The sequence below is a fragment of the Urocitellus parryii genome, chromosome X (genome assembly GCF_045843805.1).
Source record: "Urocitellus parryii isolate mUroPar1 chromosome X, mUroPar1.hap1, whole genome shotgun sequence".
Lineage (NCBI taxonomy): Eukaryota > Metazoa > Chordata > Mammalia > Rodentia > Sciuridae > Urocitellus > Urocitellus parryii.
In genome coordinates, this window is record NC_135547.1 from 79,459,972 (window position 1) to 79,480,201 (window position 20,230).

The 20,230-nt window shown below is 37.5% G+C and overlaps 1 protein-coding gene across 1 annotated transcript in view; it reads right to left on the minus strand.

Annotated features, from left to right (window-relative positions):
- The window catches only part of Zdhhc15 (zDHHC palmitoyltransferase 15), a 90,680-nt gene extending 84,463 nt beyond the window's left edge, over nt 1-6,217 (minus strand). The window contains exon 1 of the mRNA XM_026405591.1: nt 5,816-6,217. Coding sequence (XP_026261376.1) covers nt 5,816-5,951 — 136 coding nt within the window. The 5' untranslated portion in view covers nt 5,952-6,217. The remainder of the gene's footprint in view (nt 1-5,815) is intronic.
- Between the last annotated feature and the right edge of the window lie 14,013 nt (nt 6,218-20,230).

Consider the following 20,230-nt stretch of genomic DNA (forward strand, 5'->3'; position numbering starts at 1 on the left):
TCCACTTAATCTGATATGAGGATAGAAACCCCTGCAAGTTTATGAGATCCATATGAATGATATGATTTTTTCCCATTCTTTTACCTTCAGTCTGTGGATGCCTTGCTTATAAAAATATGGGACATTTCACAAATTTGTGTGTCATAAAGTGGCAATTCTCTCCAAAGTACTATATAGATTTAGTGCAATTCCTATCAAAATCTTAACTGCCATTTTTGCAGAAGTGCAAAAGCTGAACCTAAAATTAATATGGTATTACAAGTGATCCTAAACAGCCAAAACAAAGAAGAGAAATAAAGTTGAAGAATGCCCAATTCTTGATTTAAAAATTTATCACAAAGATACAGTAATAACTGAGTGCAGTACTGGTAAGACAGACAAATAGATCAATGGAACAGAATTGTAAGCGCAGAAATAAATATATACATTTGTATCAATTGATTTTTGATAATTATGTCAAGATCATTCAATGGAGAAAAGAATAGTCTCTGCTACAATGGGTGCTCTGATAACTATATAGTCACAAACAAAACACAATGAAGTTAGACTCCTACTAGATACAAAAATGATTCCAGGATAGAGCAAATACCTAAATGTAAGAGCTAAAAGTAAAGAACTCTTATAAGAAATCACAGGGGTAAATCTTTACTGCCTGGCATTTGGGAATAGATTCTTAGATACGACACCAAAAGCAGGAACAACAGAAGAAAAATAAGTTAATTCAATGTTTCAAAATAAAAAAATGTTTTGTATTAAATGATACCATCAAGAAATCAAAATGACAACTCATAGAAAGGGAAAAATACTTGCAAATAATTTATCTGATAAAGACTGAGTATCCTGAACATATAAAGAAACATTACAACTCAACAACTAAGACAATCCAATAAAAATCCCAATATAAAAATGGCCAAAGGCTTGAATAGATATTTTTCCAAAGATACACAAATGGCCAACAAGTACATAAAAAGATACTCAACATCTTTCGACATTAGGGAAATGCAAATCAAACCACAATAAGATGCCACTTTACGCCCACTAAGATGGCTATAATTTTTAAAAAATGGAAAATAGCTAGTGTTGGTAAGGATGTGGAGAAATTGGAATCCTCCTACATTGCTTGTTGGAATGTAAAATGGTGCAGCCACTGTGGAACACTTTTTTGAGTTTCCTCAAAAAGTTAAACATAAAACTACCATATAGCCTAAAAATGTCCACCCTTCTCCCTGATATATACCCAAAAGAATTGAAGACAGATATTTAAACAAATACTTGCATGCAAATGTTTGTGTGAGCACTATTCATAATATACAAAAGTAGAAACAGCTGAAATCACCATCAACAGATGAATAGGTAAACAAATTGTGGCATCTACATACAATAGCATATTATTCAACCATAAAAGGAATGGATTACTGTTACATACTATAATGTAGATGGATAGTGAAAATATCAAGGTAATTAAAAGAAGCCAGACACAAAAGGACACATATTGCATAATGCTACTTATACAAAATATCCAGAATGGGTAAATACACATATAGAATGCAGATTAATAGGTTAGCAGGGACAGGGGGAGTATGGAACAGGGAGTGACTGTTCAGTGCCTATGAGGTTTCCTTTTGGGGTGAAGACAATGTTTTTGAAACTACACAGAAGAAATGGTTGTACAACCCTACGAACATACTAAATGGGCACTGAAATGAATACTTTAAAATGGTTAATTTTATATTATATAAATTATATAAATTTTACCCCAACAAAATGTATACAGTTACTTTTCTCCTTCTCTAAAAGTTTAAGCCTCTTATTTTCACAAGTCATGAAGAACCCTTTACATTCTTGTTAACAAAAACAAGTTGGTATCTAATGAATTCTTACAATATGCTGTGAACTGTGATTCATGATTTTCAAGCACCGTATTATTTATACCAAATAACAGCAATGCTTGGCATATAGTAGGTACTGAGCAAGTATTGTGGTATGTAGAAACAACTATATAGGTAAGGTATATGTGAGGCAACTGAGGTTGAGAGAGATTAGGTAACTTGCCTTGGGTCTCTTGGCTAGGAACTACCAGGATCCAAACTCTAAGAATTATAGTACAAAAACATCACTTTGGGTTTCAGCTGTAACTTGATATTGTGGAGAAAGACATCAGGTTCTATCCCTAGAAAGAAGTCAGTTCTTTAATGTTACTCTTTGAGTCAGCCTTTTCGCTGCCATAACTAAAAAGACCTGATAAAAACAATTTTAGAGGAGGAAAAGTTCATTTGGGGGCTCACAGTTTCAGAGGTCTCAGTCCACAGACAGCTGGCTCCATTCCTTGGGGCTCAAGGTGAGGCAGAACATCATGGCAGAAGAGTGTGGCAGAGGAAAGTGTCTCACATGATTATCAGGAAGCAGAGAGAAAGAGAGAGACTCCACTTGCCAGATACAAAATATAATACCCCAAAGGCATGCTCCCAATGCCCCATCTCCTCCAGTTATACCCAACCTGCCTTCAGTTACCACTTGATTAATCCCAATCAGGGGATTAATTCACGGATTGGGTTAAGGCTCTCATAACCCAATCATTTCACCTCTGAATGTTCTTGCATTGTGTCACACATGAGCTTTTGGGGAACACCTCACATCCAAACCATAACAATTATGTTTTGAGTTGTATTGAAATTTGAATCTGTACTTTGGTTTCATTGAAAGAGGCATGGCCTTGGTAGGAGACAGCTTTGACTTCCAATTCTTTATTCTTTAGTAATAGTGTTACTTTAAGAAAATTTGAAATTCAGGTTGCTTATTTGTAAAATGAAGATGGCAGGATGGAATGGTGGAACTGGAATTGGAAGTCAGAATTGCCTTATTTTCCTAATTTATTTATTTACTTTTTTGAGTAAAGACCAGACTGGTTTTGAACTCCTGGGCTCAAGCAATTCTCCTGCCCCAACCTCCTAAGTGCTGGGACTATAGATGTGTGCCACAGTACCCAGCTTATCCTAATTTTTAATTAGTGGTAACTGGTGTCAAATGTTAAGAAAACAGTGTGCAAGCCAAATAAAATACCTCTACAGGTTACATCTGGACTGTGAGTCACAAGTTTTGACCTCTGTGTTACTTGAGAGGAAGAAGGATGTTCAATAGTATGGGGCTTAAGAACATGGACTGTGGAGCCATACTGCTGGAGTTGCTATCCAAGCTTGGCCATTTACTAGCTCCATGACATTAGATAAGCTACTTAGTCTGTTCCTCAGTTTACTTGTCTGTGAACTGGGCATAACAATAGTATGTATTTCATAAGGCTATAAATCAGTTATTTACACTGATTCTAACCCTGATTTACACTTACTTACCCTGATTTACACTGATTCTAACCCTGCCTTTACCTCAGTTTGCTCAGCTGTGCCTCAGTTTTTACAAGTTTGCAAAATGGAGATAGTAATAGTGCCAGCTTCATAAGCTTGTGAGTATTAAAGAGGTAATATGGAGAGAGTTAATGTATCTGTTGTACTCAGAACGTTTTCTGGAACAAAGTTAGTGTTATATGAATGTTAGGCATTATCAGAGCTGATTTTTAAAAAATATTTCTTGGCAAAGCTCATATGAGTCAGTATTAAAGAATTCCAAAATATGTTTAATAGTACTTACAATATGGCACTGATCCTAGGAGCAATGTCCATACCATAATAGTGGAGCTGAACTTTTGACCTTTAATCAATCATTCAAAAAAGCCAAAGTGGTGAGGTCTGAGAATAGAAAAATTTCCCACTTATTGATCGCATAGTCTGCTTAATGTAACTCAATACCAGATTGAGATAGAAAAGAAAAACAGCTTAAAAATGTATCCATGAAAGCAACTAATGAAATTTATATTTAAGCACCTTTGCATTTTCCATATTATCTCTATGAAGAAGGTGAGGAGAATTCAAACTCTGCTGTATATAGAAGAAAGTTCTATATTGGAAAATAGGGTCATTTCTTGCCTCCTTAGTACATCTTAGTCTACCTAGGATAGAATACTACTTTATTAAATAAGTAAGAGAAGAGGTGTATAAGTTAACTCGGGCCCAGGGATTGAAAAATCAGTACCCCAACCATGATTTGTAAGGTGAGAAGTTCTGGTATGAAAAAAATAATGGAGTCTTGGAAGGACTTGGGTTTGAGAGAATGTCTGAGGATAAAGTAGGAATTCTAATACAATGGGACAGAGAACCTCACACTGAATGAACAGGGAACATTGCAGGTCACAAGTATAAGGGTACTGGCAATGGGATTCTAGGGTTAAAGTAATGATAAATATTAGTGGAACCTCTTTTGAGAAGAGTTGGGGATTCTTGTAGAGGCAAGGCGAAATTTCACTGTGAAATGATTCTGTTTTGAGGAGACAAGATATAATATTTGAAAACTATTATGAGTTTATAAGAAAACTAGAAGACAAGGGACTAGGGGCAATCCACATAGGAAAGGACTTGTACTGGGATATATTGTGGAATTTGGGGTCTGAAAGCACAGAACCATATAACAAATAAGGAAGGGACAAAGTGAGTCTTATTGTGACAGGACAGGGTACAAGAGAATACCACAGAGTCATACAAGTGTTGTTCTAATGAGAGGGAACAAGAAACAATGCTCCTATTGAGAGAACTAGGAAATGTTAGTAACTCCAATAGGAAAAGATGGGACTTCCCCAGTTTGAGAAGATGGGGACAAATGTAATCTTAACTCTAAACACCAGAGGAAGAGGTTGGCAGAATGTGGTGTTAACAGTAGAAAAGAACCGCAGGAGATGGGGAGTGAGTCCCCCCCCCAAAAAAAAAGGATAACAAGGATTCTGGAATCATGATTTAAACCTGTCCTTTGAAGGGTTATGATAGAGATTGTGGGATCCCTTTGAGGAAGATAAAGAGAACACTGTAGTGTGAGAAGATAGGAGAAAAGGCAAGATCTCAGTATGACAAAAGCAGATTCAGTAGTAGGAGGTGTCAGAAAATAACATGGGACCCCCAATGGAAAGGAGTTAAACTTTCCTCAAAGCAGGAAGGCAAGAAACTGGAGGGAACAGTTGCGTGATAAAATTAGGGGCTCCAGTTTGAGGGGAGAGATTTTTGTGTAGAACCCATGTCCCATTAGAAGGGCCTAGAAAACAGGGAGAGTCCACATGGAAAGAGAATGGAGGGCTTACATTACTATGTGAGAAGGGGAGGCCTCAGTGGGACAGAACAGAGTGTACTGTGGGATGGCAAGTGGATAAAGATATAAAGCACTTCAGGCAATGTGAGATTTCAAGAAAAGTATGGATCTCAATGTGGGAAAAAGGTGAGGTAATGAGAAAGTACAGGAAATACGTATGGATTCTTAGTTAGGAGTCCCTAGTATGGAATCCTAGTAGGAGGGAAAATGGTAGGGCTCGTAGTTGGATGCATGGGTGGGATTCATAGTGTGAGCAGACAGTTTAAGGACACAGGATTTGTTGTTTCCTCAATTGGATAGGGTGGAGGCCCTTAGAAGGAGAACATAAGGCGCAAGTGGTTGTCCTGCATGAGTAAAGGGGGCCCCAGTGGTAAGAGCCAGGATATTACTGTGGGTAGGGCAAAGAAATAAGAAACCCTAGGTGGGAAGCGATGGCGACATGGTGGGACCCTCATGGGAGGGTGCAGGAGATATTGTGGGAAGCTAGAGGTTGGGACAGGGAGCTCTTCAGCGAGCCGAGGGAAAACCGCAGAGTGAGGGCTTGGAACACAGGGGACACCAGTGTGAAGGGTAGGGCAGACGATTATGCTGGAGCATAATTTCCCCACCTTAGGTGCCCAGCTCCACTTACCCAGGCAGAGTTCAAAGACGTAGGCATAGTAGGACCAGAGCACGACGAGGACAATAACGAGCACTGGCACCCAGGACAGTACTCGGCGGCAGCACCGCAGCCCCCCAGACAGAGCCATCTTCCAGCCCCGCCGCATCTTCGGCTCGAAGATCGACCTAGCAGGCCTGCTGGCGCTGGGTAGGAACTGCTTGGGCGGCGGCTGGGAGGCGGGAAGGCGGGCTGTGCGGCGCTCCACTGCCTAGCCTGGCGGGAACCCTCTCTCCTAGCCAATGCCACCTGTGGGTCTGCACTGCTGAGTGCGCCCAGCCTGGCACAATAGGCGTGAGTCACGGCGTGGAGGAACTGGTCCTGTTGGAGCGGAAGGTGATCAGTCAGGCAGTCGAGGCTGGGCACGCTCAGAGGGAGCGCAGTCCCTCCCCTTTCCGCCTCTCCCCCTCTCCCCCACCCCTTTGCTTCAGCGGTTGATGCAGAGCTAGACCTCTGCAAAACTGTAAAGCGGAAGAAATTTGGGTCCGCCCATCGGCTCCTGCTGCACTGCGTCCACCCTCTTCTCTCCAATTTCATTTCTCTCTGCCTCTGTCTATCCTTGCCTTTCCCTTCCCCTTTTCCTAGCCCTCTCCCTGACTCCCCCCTCCCCCGCTCCACGCACTCATACAAGGACACATACTGTGTGAAAGATGCGCACTGTAGCATCTCATGACTTAAAGGTCATCCAGCCCCATCCTCCCACTGCTGCTTGAACAATATGCTTAACACGTAGTGCTGCAGTCGATGCTGGGGTAAGTCCTTTGACAGGGCACTCCCTCTTTTTCCTCTCTCTTTCCCTTCCTGCAGAATTAATTTAGTATATTTTCAGAATAAACACAGTGGTACAGAGAAACAAATGAGGGAGATAATGATTCTGTGAGGGGTCAGGGAAAGCTACAAAGGCAGTGATATTTGAACTCAGCTTAATTAATAAGAATTTTTTAATCAGATGAAAGCAGGAGGACCTTTCAGACAGAGGAGACAGCTTTTAAAAAGGCATGGAATAAGAAAAATCCAAAAGTGTTCCAGGAACATATCGTGTGGCATGAACTAGCATGTAAAAAGGAGAGGCTGGAAAATTAAACTGGGAATGTAGGCTGAGGCCTGGATGTGAAGGTTCTTACATGCCTTCCAGGGTGTGAGAACATAGTCCTGTAATGAATATTATGAACAGCCTGAAAGGTTTTAGGGGCAATGAAGTGACATCAGAGGTGTGTTTTTGCAAAAGAACTGGCAGGATTTGGGAGAGGAAGATGTCCTGGAAGCAGAGAGACCAATTAGGGGGTAATTTAATTCAACAAATGTTTTTGGAATGGTTCCTTTCTGTTAGGTCAGCTTTGGTATAAAAAGAGGCCTGTTGCCAAGAAGCTCATGTTCTCATCAGGGTGATAGGTGTTTTTTTAATGCAAGTACAATAATAAATAGAAGTATGGGTAGCCTCTTGACATTTATGGATTTGATACTCACTGTTTTAATGATTTCCAAAGGTCTGTTACATTAAGACATTGTAATTTTGCTGTGATCAATGTTTGACTCACATTCTGCATGACAGCTGTGTGGGAGCAAGGGTTTCTATAAAGTTGCTCTCTGTTCTTGATTTATGGTTATATATGCAATAAACTTCCTAAAATGATAAGATCTTTATTGTTTCTTTTCAGATTAAGTTAAAGGTTGATGTTACTCAAGTAATGATGTAATGAAATGCAGTTTATTTTAGTTACAGTATTTAATAGCTCAATTAATTATTTCATCCCTATAGTTCTGATGTGGGTACTTAAATTTTCCAATTAGTCATGAATTTGGCAACTCTTAGGACATATGTTTTGGGATTGTCAAGGGTATTCTCATTAAGCTAAGTAGCCTTCAGGAGGCATTAAGAGTGAAAGGGACAGTCTGAACTGGGTTTTGAATAATGACTAGGAGTTCATCAAGGAGATAAAAGGTGGGAGTAGGAGTTACAGGGGAGAAGACCCCCCCCAAGCAAAAGGCAAAGCTATATAGATCATCATAGAATATTTGGTGGTTGAAAATAATCTGGCCTTGCCTAAATGTATTAGAATAGTCTAACCAAGAGACTGTAAGGGCCTGGGCCTATGACAGGAGATGAGGAGAGAAAGAAGGGGACAGATGTAACAGTGTTTGGGGGAAAGAATCATCAGAAATTGTTGACCAGTTGGCAGTGATATATGAGATAAATTATAGCTAACTACCAGAATTCTTACCTCAATGCCTGAATGAGCAATTTGCTAATTAACACTCTAGAAGCTGTGGTGAGAAGAGCAGATTTTGTAGGAGTAGGTGATAACTTTCATTATTGGACATGGTGAGTTTTGCCTGAATCTTCTGAAATTAGCCTAGGCACCAATCAATTAGTCTGGGTTTAGGGTTTATGACAGGGATGGCTCATATGCAGAGTAGCACAGAAGGCTAAGAACTAGAGAGACAAACCATGTACAACAAGGTTTGGCAAACTATGCTTATGGACCAAATCTAGCCCACTGACTTTTTCCGAATGAAGTTGTGTAGGAACACATTCATGTCCACTCATTTACCTATAATCTATGACTCTTTTGCACTGCAGTAGCAGAATTAAATAGTTGTGACACAGATTATTTGGCATACAAAGCCTAAATTTCAAAATAATTAAAGACTTTCCCCTTTTTTGGGCAATTTTAGATTAACAGCAAAACTGAAACAGTTAAGAGATTTCCCATATAACTCCTATACAAAGGCATGCATAACCTCCTCTTGTATCAAAATCTTCCACCAGGGTGGTACATTTGTTACAATTTATGAATCTACATTGACACATCATTATCACCCAAAGTCCAGAGTTGATAACATTCACTCTTGGATGGACAAATGTATAATGACATATATCCACCGTTACAGTATCATATAGAATATTTTCACTGCCTTCAAAATCTCTGTGCTCCACCTTTTATCTCTTCCTTCTTCTAATCCCTGGAAACTACTGATTATTTTATTTCTGTGTAGTTGTGCCTTTTCCAGAATGTCACAGAATTGCAATCATATAGTATATAGCCTTTCCAGATTGGCTTCTTTTGTTTAATAATATGAATTTAATATTCCTTCATGTCTTCTCATGGCTTGATAGCTCTTTTCTTTTCAGTGTTGAATAATACATTGCCTAGATGTACCAGTTTATTTATCTGCTCACCTACTAAGGGATATCTTGATTGCATCCAAGTTTTGTTATGAGTAAAGATGCTATAAACACTGATGTTAAGGTTTTTGTATGGACATAAAGTTTTCAGTTCATTTCGATAAATACCAAAGAGTAGGATGATTGGGTCATATGGTAGGAGTATGCTTAGTTTTATAAGATATTGCCAACGTGTCTGCCAAACTGGCTAGATCATTTTGTATTCCCACCAATAATAAATGAGAGTTCCTGTGCTCCATCCACTTCCTTGCCAGTATTTGACATGGTCAGTGTTCTGAATTTTGGCCATTCTATAAATTCTGTAGTAATATAGCTTTGTTGTTTTAATTTGCAAATCCCTAATGCTATGTAATGTAGAATGTCTTTTCATGTGTTTATATGCCATCTGTATGTATTCTTTGGTGAGGTGTCTGTTCAGGTTTGACCCGTTTTTTAATCAGAATGTTTATTTTCCCACTGTTGAGTTTTAAAGTTGTTTGTTAACTTTGGACAACAGGCCTTTATCATACATGTCTTAAAATATTTTCTCCCAGTCTGTGGCTTCTTTTTTCATTATCTTGATTGTATCTTTTGCAGAGCAGAAGATTTTAATTTTAACAAAATATAAAATTTCTTTCATAAGTTGTACCTTAGGTGTGGTATTAAGTCATCACCAAACCCAGATTATCTAGATTTTTACCTATGTTACCTTGTAGGAATTTTATAGTTTTGTGTTTTGCATATAAGTCTGTGATCCATTTTGAGTTAATTTTTATGAAGGGTGTAAGGTTTGTGTCAAGAATATTTTTTCTTCATGTTGTTCAGTTGTTCAAGTGGCATTTGTTTAAAAGACCCATTAAAAAATGGGTCAAAAACCTGAACAGACACCTCTCCATTGTGTTAGGCTTATTCCTTTTTCAAAGATTCATTGGCCATATGAATTTATAGGCTCTCTGTTATGTTTTATTGATCTATTTTTCTATTCTCAACAATCACATTGTCTTGATTACTGAGGTTTTATAGTAAGACTTGAAGTTGAGTAGTATCAGTCCTCTTAATGTAGTTCTTCTCCTCTGATATTGTGTTAGCTATTCTGAGTCTTTTGCCTTTCCATATGAACTTGAGAACTAATTTATTATATCCACCAAATAACTTGTTAGGGTTTTTATTGTGATCCATTGATTCTGTAGATCAAGTTGCAAGCCTGATACCTTGACAACGTTGAGTCTTTCTATCCATGAAAAGGGAATATCTCTCCTTTTATTTAGTTCTTCAAGTTTTTTGTCAGAGCTTTGCAGTATTCCTCATACATATCTCGTATATATTCCAATAGATTTCTACTTAAGTATTTCATTTTGAGAGATACTAATTTTAAATGGTATTATGTTTTAAATTTCAAATTCTACTTATTTTTTCATTGCTGTTTTATAGAAAAGTAATTGACTTTTGTATATCAACCTTATGTCCTTCAGTCTTGTAATAATTGCTTATTAGTTCTAACTTCTTGTTGATTCTTGTAGAATTTCTGCATAGACAACCATGTCATCTATGAACAAGGACAGTTTTATTACCTCCTTCCCAAACAGTATACATTCTTTCCTTTACTTATCTTATTGAATTACTTAGGACTTCCAATAAATGTTGAAAAGGAATGGTGAGAAAAGAACGTCCTTGCCTTGTTCCTGATCTTAGTGGGAAAGATTCTAGTTTCTTTCATTCATATATATATATATATATATATATATATATATATATATATATATATATATATATATAGTTTTAGTTGTAGTTGGGCACAATACCTTTATTATTTTTTTGTATGTGGTACTGAGGATCGAACCCAATGTCTGGCACCTGCTAGGCAAGCACTCTACTGCTGAGCCACAACCGCAGCCTAAACATTCTAGTTTCTTACATGATGTTAGCTATAGGGGTTTTGTTTTACTTTTAGATATTCTTAGAATGTTGAGAAGGTTCCCTTCTATTCCTATTTCCTGAGTTTTTTTTCATTATTAAATCTGAATGGATGTTGGATATTGTCAAATGCTTTTTCTTTTCTAAATTAATTTCTATTGGTGCATCTAATTATACGTAAGAGTAGGATTCATTTTAACATATTTGTATATGCATATAACATAATTTTGTCAATTTCATTCCCCAGTACCTCCTCTTTTCCTCCCCTCCTCCTTCCCCCTGGTTCCCTTCCTCTCTGCTTGTGGTCTCTGTTCTATTTTCATGAGACAACCCCCATTTTTTTCTCTAACTTTCATATATGAGAGAAAACACTCAACTCTTTACTTTCTGAATCTGGCCTATTTCACTTTGCATGATATTCTCCAATTTCATCCATTTATCAGAAAATGCCATAATTTCATTCTTCTTTATGGATGAGTAAAACTCCATTTTATATATGGCTGTTGTGAATTAGGCTGCTGTAAATGTGGGTATGTACCAAATAATTTTTCCATATCTACTGATTTCATCATGTGATTTTTCTTCTTTAGCCTGTTGATTTGTTGAATTACTTTAAATGGATTTTTTGAGAGAGAGAGAATTTTTTAATGTTTTTTTTTTTTTTTTTTTAGTATTTGGCGGACATAACATCTTTGTTTGTATGTGGTGCTGAGGATCGAACCCAGCGCCGCGCACATGCCAGGTGAGCGCGCTACCGCTTGAGCCACATCCCCAGCCCCGAAATACTTTAATTGACACTCAAATGTTGTACCACAATTGAATACCTGGAATAAATTTTGTCTTGTTGAAGTATATAATTGTTTTCATATAGGGTTCAATTTGCTAATATTTTATTGAGGATTTTCATATCTGTTTATTATTTACCTATAGTTGTCTTTTTCTGCTTTTAAATCTTTGCCTGATTTTAGTGTTAGGGTGATGGTGACCTCATAAAATGAGCTAGGAAAAATTTTCTCTGCTTCTATTTTATGAAAGAAATTGGAGAGAATTGACACAATTTATTCCTTAAATGTTTTGTAGAATATTGATGTGGAAGGTTATTGATTCAGTTTGTTTTCAATTTTTTCAATTACTCTCTCCCTTCCTCCCCCCTCTCTCATTACTGGGCAACTGAGCATTGAACCCAGGGGTGCTCAACCTTTGAGATATATCTCTAGCACTTTTTATTTTATTTCTGAAACAAGGTCTTAGTAAATTGCTGAAGCTGGCCTCACACTTGCTATCCTCCTGAGTTATTGATTCAACTTATTTAATAGATATAGATCTTCTCAGATTGTCTGTTTCTTGTGAGAGTTCTGGCATCTTTCAAGAAATTGGTCTGTATCATCTAGGTCATCAAATTTGTGAGCATAGAGCTGTTCATAATATTCCTTTGTTGTCCTTTTAATTTTCATGAGATCTGTATTTACATCCCTTTTTGCATTTCTGATATTAGTAATTTGTGTTCTTATTTTCTTAGACTGGCTTTTGGTTTTGTTGACTTTTTCTGTTTATTTCCTCTTTTTGTTGTCATTGATTTCTACTCTAATTTTCTATGTCTTTTCTTCTACTTACTTTGTATTTAATATGCTCTACTTTTCCTAGGTTCCAAATGTTGAAGGTTAGGTAATTGGTTTTAGATCATTTTTTTCTTTTCTAATACATGCATTCAGTGCTATAAATTTCCACTTAAGCACTGTCTTTAATGAATCTCACAAAGTTTGATGAGATCTATTTTCATTTGGTTTAAAATATTTTAATATTTCCCTTGCAATTTCATATTTGATGTATTTAATCATTTTTTTCTTTGCTTCTCTCTTTTTCTTCCAAGACAGAAGGTCTTACTATGTTGCCCATACTGGGCTTGGAACGCTGGGATCAAGTGAACCTCGTATCTCAGCCTTCTGAGTAGTTGTGACTACAGGCATGTTATATATTCTGGATGTCATTTCCTTATTAGATGTATGGTTTCCAAATATTTTCTTCCATCCTGTACATTGTTTTTTTCATTGTATTGATTGTTTCCTTTGCGATGCAGAAGGTTTTCAGTGTGATATAGTCCCACTTGTTTTCCTTTTTATTCCCTATGTTTTTGGTGTCCTATCCAAAAATGATTGCAAACAGCCTTTTCCTGAAATTTCAAGTTTTCATATAATATCTTCAATATATTTGAGTCAATTTTTGTGAATAGTTTGTGTCCTATTTTATTCTTTTGCATGTAGACATCCAGTTTTCCCAACATACTATATTGAATAGATTATCCTTTTCACATTTTGTAGTCTTGACACCTTTTGGAAGATCAGTTCACTATGTATGCATGAATTTATCTCTGGGCTCTATTTTGTTCCATCAGTCTATGTGTCTAATTTTATACCTGTATACTACTGATTTGTTCACTATGCTTTTGTAATGTAATTTGAAATCAGGAAGTATGAAGCTTCAAGATTGATTGCTTCTTCAAAATTGCTTTGGCTATTTGAGTCTTGTCTTTCCATATTAATGTCAGGTTTGTCATTGGAATTTTGATAGGGATTGTAGATCTCCTAGGGTAGTATGGACATTTTGACAGTATTGCTTCTTTCAACTCATAGACATAGGATAGCTTATCTTTTGTGTGTTCTTTAATTTCTTTCTGCAATATTTCATAGTTTCCATGCCCAAGTCTTTCACTTCCTTGGTTAGGTTATGTTTAAGTATTTTATTCTTTTTGATACTATTGCAAATCAGATTATTTTCTTAATTTCTTTTTTAGATAGTTCATTGTAAGAGTGTGAATATGCAACTGATTTTTTGTGTTGAATTTGTATTCTGGAACTTTACTGTATTCATGTGTTGTTCAACATTGTTTGGGGGTGCATTCTTTAGGGGTTTTACATATAAAATGTAATCTGCAAACAGATTTTTACTTCTTTCTTTCCAATTTGTATGTCTGTTACATTTTTTCTTCCTGAATAATCTGGCTGAGACTTACAGTACTACATTGAACAGCAGTGATGAGAGTGGACATCTTTGTCTTATTTCTGGTCTTAGAGGGAAAGTCTTTAGCTGTTGAGTATGTTAGCTGTGGGCTTGTCATGCATGGCCTTTATTATGTTGAGACACATCTCCTCTATACCTAATTTTTTGAGTGTTTTTATCATGAATTAGTGCTTAATTTTTTTAGGCTTCATTCTGTTAATATGATGTGTCACATTTATTTATTTGTATATATATATATAGAACTACTCTTGCATCCCGGGGATAAATACCACTTAATTATGTTGCATTCCAAATGAGAGCAGAGTATTCACCTAAGACATTTTGGTATGCCTAAACCAGAAAACAAGCTGAGCTGAAAAAAATTAGAGAGAAGGAGGGGGAATCTAGTAAAGGTGACCAAATCAAAGAAGGCTTAGAGGCAGGAATTTGAACCTGAGACTGAGAGGCAGGCAGATTAAAAGATGAGAGAACGAATAAATGTAAATGAGTTGGAATTAATGGCAGCTGCATGGTGGGACTGCAAATTGGTGCAGCCAATATGGAAAGCAGTATGGAGATTGCTTGGAAATCTGGGAATGGTACCACCATTTGACCCAGCTATCCCTCTCCTTGGTTTATACCCAAAAGACTTAAAAACAGCATACTACAGGGACACAGCCACATCAATGTTTGTAGCAGCACAATTTACAATAGCTAAATTGTGGAGCCAACCTAGATGCCCTTCAGTGAATGAATGGATAAAAAATGTGGCATATATACACAATGGAATATTACTCAGCAATAAAAGAGAATAAAATCATGGCATTTGCAGGTAAATGGATGGTGGTAGAGAAGATAATGCTAAGTGAAGTTAGCCAATCCCAAAAAAACAAATGCTGAGTGTTTTCTTTCATAGTTGGGTAGGGAGGAGGAGCATGGAAAGAATAGATGAATTCTAGATAGGGCAGAGGGGTGGGAGGGAAAGGGGGGTTAGCGATGATGGTGGAATACGATGGACATCAATGAAGACATGAATTGGTGTGAACATACTTTATATACAACCAGAGATATGAAAAATTGTGCTGTATACATGTAATAAGAATTGTAATGCATTCTGCTGTCATGTATTTTTTTTAAAAAATCAATTTAAAACATGGCAGCTGCAATTGGAGTAGGTGGTTGCAGTAGTGAGGAAGAAATACGAGAAATATGAGTGTGTTTAGAGAGATGGTAAGGAAGGTCTGAGGTGATCATGAGAATGCTTGTGAGTATTTGTAGCTTGGTTTTATGAGTCAACCCATGTTTAATACTTAGGAGGGTCAGTTACATTAAAGAAACAATGGCAGAACAGACATTACCATTTTCTGGGTTGGGGCATACTGTTCTTAATTGGAAGGGAAATTCTGATATATTCTGAGTGTTTTGTAGTGGCAGAAAAGCTCCCATAACTGCTCTTCTTGCTAATATCTATCCAATTACACCAAGTATTACAACTGATTAGTATCCGAGGGGAATCAGATACTTGTTTCACCATGGATTCTGGTTCCCATTATGAAGCTTCTCAGGCAGGTGGGAGTCATGGGTTGACATTGGTATGACCTAGCAAGGAGTAGTAGAAGGAATATTAAAACTGAGTGGGGCACTGGGGTTATAACTCAGTGGTAGAGCGCTTGCCTAGCACATGTGAGGCACTGGGTTTGATCCTCAGCACCACATAAATATAAATAAAATAAGATACTGTGTCCATCATTTTAGAAAATATATTTTTTTTTTTTAAATATATTTATTTATTTATTTTTTAGTATTTGGCAGACCCAACATCTTTGTTTGTATGTGGTGCTGAGGATCGAACCCGGGCCGCACGCATGCCAGGCGAGCGCGCTACCGCTTGAGCCACATTCCCCAGCCCCTAGAAAATATTTTTTAATATCTATTTTTTAGTTGTAGTTGTACACAATACCTTTGTTTTATTTATTTATTTTTATGTGGTGCTGAGGATCGAACCCAGGGCCTCGTATGCACTAGGCAAGTACTATACTGCTGAGCCACAACCCCAGCCCCCAAAAATATCTTAAAAAAAACTGAGTGGGAAGCAATTGGAACTTGAAAGGCTGCCGGGGTCTTCAATGACCACAGAATATATTGGCAGGGTTAGATAGTGGTGATGTGTTTGAAAAAGAAAAGATAGCATGTCACACTTTTATATCTCCCCTGGGGCTGTTCAGTATTCTGTCTTGTAGATCTTCTTAACTGGCTAGTATGCTTCCTGGGTACTGTGTGACCTGTGAGGATTGCAGTATTATCCTATGGTATGGGGAAATTACAAATGTGAAAGCCATTATTGTAAATCAGCATTTGGGTAAATATTATAATGAGTTGTTATAAACAAAGACAAATTAGACTGGTAAAGTAGAACTAGACATATTATTTGAAGAAGTATTACAGTGCAGATATATTTCCAAAACTTTGATTAAAACATACCTCTTGTTTACCTATTGGTCCACATATATAGTCAGAATATGGAGTGCTGTGAATATTGCTTTCCAGAGTAAGGATTTTAAATGAGGGTCTTGGTCAATTTCAGGTAATGAGGTTCAAGGAAATGGATACTTCTTTGATAAACATTGTCAGTTAGTAGTTGTGAATTGGAGTTCAGAAAAAAGGGGATACGTATATTATCTTAATAAGGGTTCCGCCACTTGTAATATGATATCATGCCCTTAGGAAGGATAAAGATCCAGTGAAGTGCTTTTTTGAGAAATCCAATGAAATGGAATTTCATGGAGAATTTGGTGCTTAGGATAGGATAGAGTAATACTTAGGGCTTTCCACACCTGTCCTCAGACTGAAACCACAGTATCTGACATACAGTAGGTGCTCAATAAATCTTTGTGCATGATGAATTTTTCACTTACTAGACATGCTCAGAATTTCAAATAGGCTTTAGTAGCTATTTAAGGTACTGTGGCAGAACCACACACCTGAAGTTTAGGCTACTCCTTCCAGGACATTGACTATTCATTGAACATTGGGTTTAGCTGTGAGGGGCTAGATGAAGAAGTGTCTATGTCAGAGATCCTCAAGAGTACCCAGGTTTGGTGATCTGCGAGACTTCCAGAACCATGTATATAATGTTGTTTATGGTTAAGAGTAATTATAATGATGCAGAAGGATACATAGCTAGAACATAATGGAAAAAGACACAGATGGAGTCTGGAGAACTCCTTGTACAGGCTTTGTACGTTCTCTTTTCCTTATGAAGAGTTACATAGAGTGCACTCTCCCCCAACAAGGAAAACACAGCAACACATGTGAAATGTTTTCTACCATGGCAGCCCATTAGAGACTCAGTGCCCAGGGGTTTTATTGGTGACTAATTACATAAGCACTCTCTGCCTAGCACGTACTGAAATGCCAGACTCCCAGAAGGAAGGCAGGTGTTCGGTATCACTTGCACAAATAGTCTAGGCACAGTGTGCCACTCTAATCAGTTAACTGTTGACTGGGAATACTCCAAGAACCAAGTTCCCAGATGCAAACAAAGGGCTAACCTTATAAGCAGGACCTTCTAAGGATAGCAGTTTCAGGCCTGCTGCCTAAACCATCTGTCTGCTGTACTGTCGCTGAAATCAATGATCATAATGTTCCCAGGCCAGATAATTTCTTAGGGTAGGATTCTTCTGATACCTCCTGATATTTGGGGCCTGTTTTAAATCTAGGATCATAGGAAAAAGAAAAGTTTTTAAAAAGGAAGTCCTACCCCATTGGGTATAGACTGAATTTTTCTAACCTCTGATGCTCTAGATGGTCATGATTTTATTAGACCTCCTTGAAGTTTTGGGTGCCTTCAGTGTATCCATGTCTTGATGGTAGCCTCAATCATCAATTTCCTTTTCTCACATTTAATAGTTACCTTTAGCTATGACCAGTCTTTTTTTTGAGAATTACAGACAAAGGAGAAGTTTCCCAAGGTAAATGGTTAGATCTGGGTAAGCCAATATTATGGGAGAAATAGTTTCAGCTCCTGAAATATATAACTGTTATATATAACTCTTTCCATTTCTGAACAACTAATTTAGTGGAAAGGTCATTAGGAAAGGATGACAAAGATGCTGTCAGTAACATCCAACAATTCTAGAACTGCCAGACTCCTTTGATTATCTGGAGGGCTTCTCAGTATAGAACTTCTGGTATTTTCTCTGGAATCATATGGATGCCTTGGTTTAATGAATATAGCCTTAGAAGTGTTCTTTCAGGCTATTGAAAGTAAAATCCTTAAGATTGACCTAGAGGTGGTAGTGCTGTACTTAGCCTAAAATAAAGGCATCATTCATTTTTAACTCAGATGCCAGAGCTTCCCTTTCCCTGGGAATTTAGGTAAATGTGACTTGACTCCTCAATCTCACAGTCTTCACAAACCAGCATCTTTTCCATGATTTCTTTGAATGTTCAATCCTATATTTTCACTTGTGCCTCTTTGCTATTGATAGATGAAAGTAGGTATTATAATTACATAAAGCTAGGAGCAGAGAGAATCGTGAGGAGAAATGAGGAATAACTGCTAATGTGAATGGAGTTTCTTTGGGGGATGATAAAATATTCTAAAATTCATTGTGGTGATGGTTACACAACTTTGAATTTTAAAGAAATCATTGAACTGTATGCTTTAAATGGGTTAATTGTATGGTATGTGGATTATATTTCAAGAAAGCTGTTATATTTAAAAATAAGGATGCATGTCATTTTATTAGATATTGTGGATTTACTGCCAGAAGAGTTGTAGCAGTTTGCCTTCCCACCATCAGTGCATAAGAGTGCCTAATTCCTCACAGCCTCACCAACAGAATGTGTTGTCATATCTTTTTGCCAGTCTGATAGGTGAGAAATGGTGTCTCAGTGCAGTTTTACTTTGCATTTCCCAAATTTTGAATGAGTTTGAACATGTTTTCATGTTTGAGGATAATTTTTTTTATCTTCTGAAAGTTATCTGTTCATCTCTTTTCCTCATTTTTCCATTGGGCTTTTTATTTTATTCACTCAATTCTTAAGAGTTCTTTGTATATAAGATATCAGCCCTTGTCTGTCAGTACCCACACCCTTTTCTTTTTTTGGTACAGGGGATTGAACTCAGGAGCACTCGACCACTGAGCCACATCACATCCCCAGCCCTATTTTGTATTTTATTTAAAGACAGGGTCTCATTGAGTTGCTTAGGGCCTTGCTAATTTGCTGAGGCTGGTTTTGATCTTGTGATCCTCCTGCCTCAGCTTCCTGAGCCACTGGGATTACAGATGTGCACCACCTCGCCTAGCAGCATCCACACTCTTAACCATTACACTCTACTGCTTATCTGCTCTGACACTTTACCCATGAAGACACCACTTTTCCAACCTTTATCATTGAAAATGGCTCAAATGCTTGTCATACAATTATTTAAATGTAGTGTAGGCTCTTAAGGTACATGATCTAGGACCACATTTCACAGCAATGTTCCCCTGGAGTTCTGCCAGTTTGGGGAGAATGCAGGTAAGTAAAGCAGCTTGATAACCTATTTAGAGAATGTTTAGGAAGTTTTCCTTTTTGAAACTCTATTATTTATTTATTTATTTTTCTGCAGCCCCAGATGAGAAATCTGGCTGTCCCCAATGCTAATAAGTCAAGGTAGAATCCTATCTTTGGGGACAGCAAGACTTCTTGCTTTGGTAGTCACCTTTTGGGGAGGGCAGTAAAGGAGTTCCACCCTTCTGTTTCCTGGACTATAGATCAGCTTAAGAAAAGAAGTTATAAAGATTTTTGTTTTGCTACATTCTTATCTGTGCCACTGTCAGGACCTTGTCCAGCATCCTAATTATTCTCCCTTTTGGAGTGAGCCTACCTTATCATTATTATTTTTGGCTGCCCTTTGACCACCTTTGGCTGCCTTTCTCTTGACAGTTTGGAAGTTTCTTTAAAAATGAAACATGCAATTACCATATGCAATGATTTGACCAACCCTCCAAAACTCATGTTGAAATTTAATTGCTATTCTTAGTGTTGAAAGATGGGACCTTTAAGAAGTGATTAGGCCATGAGGCTCTGTCCTCATGAATCTATTAATGTCATTTTCCTAAGAATAGGTTAGTTATTGCAGTTCCTGAAAAAAAAGAGATGAATTTGGCTTGATGTTTCTTTCTGTCTTGTGTGTGCTTGCTTACCCTTCCACCATGTTATGGCACAACATGAAAGCCCTCAGCAGCTGCTGGTGCCATGCTGGACTTCCCAGAATACAGGACCATGAGCCAAGTAAATTTCTGTTCATTTTAAAGAATCCT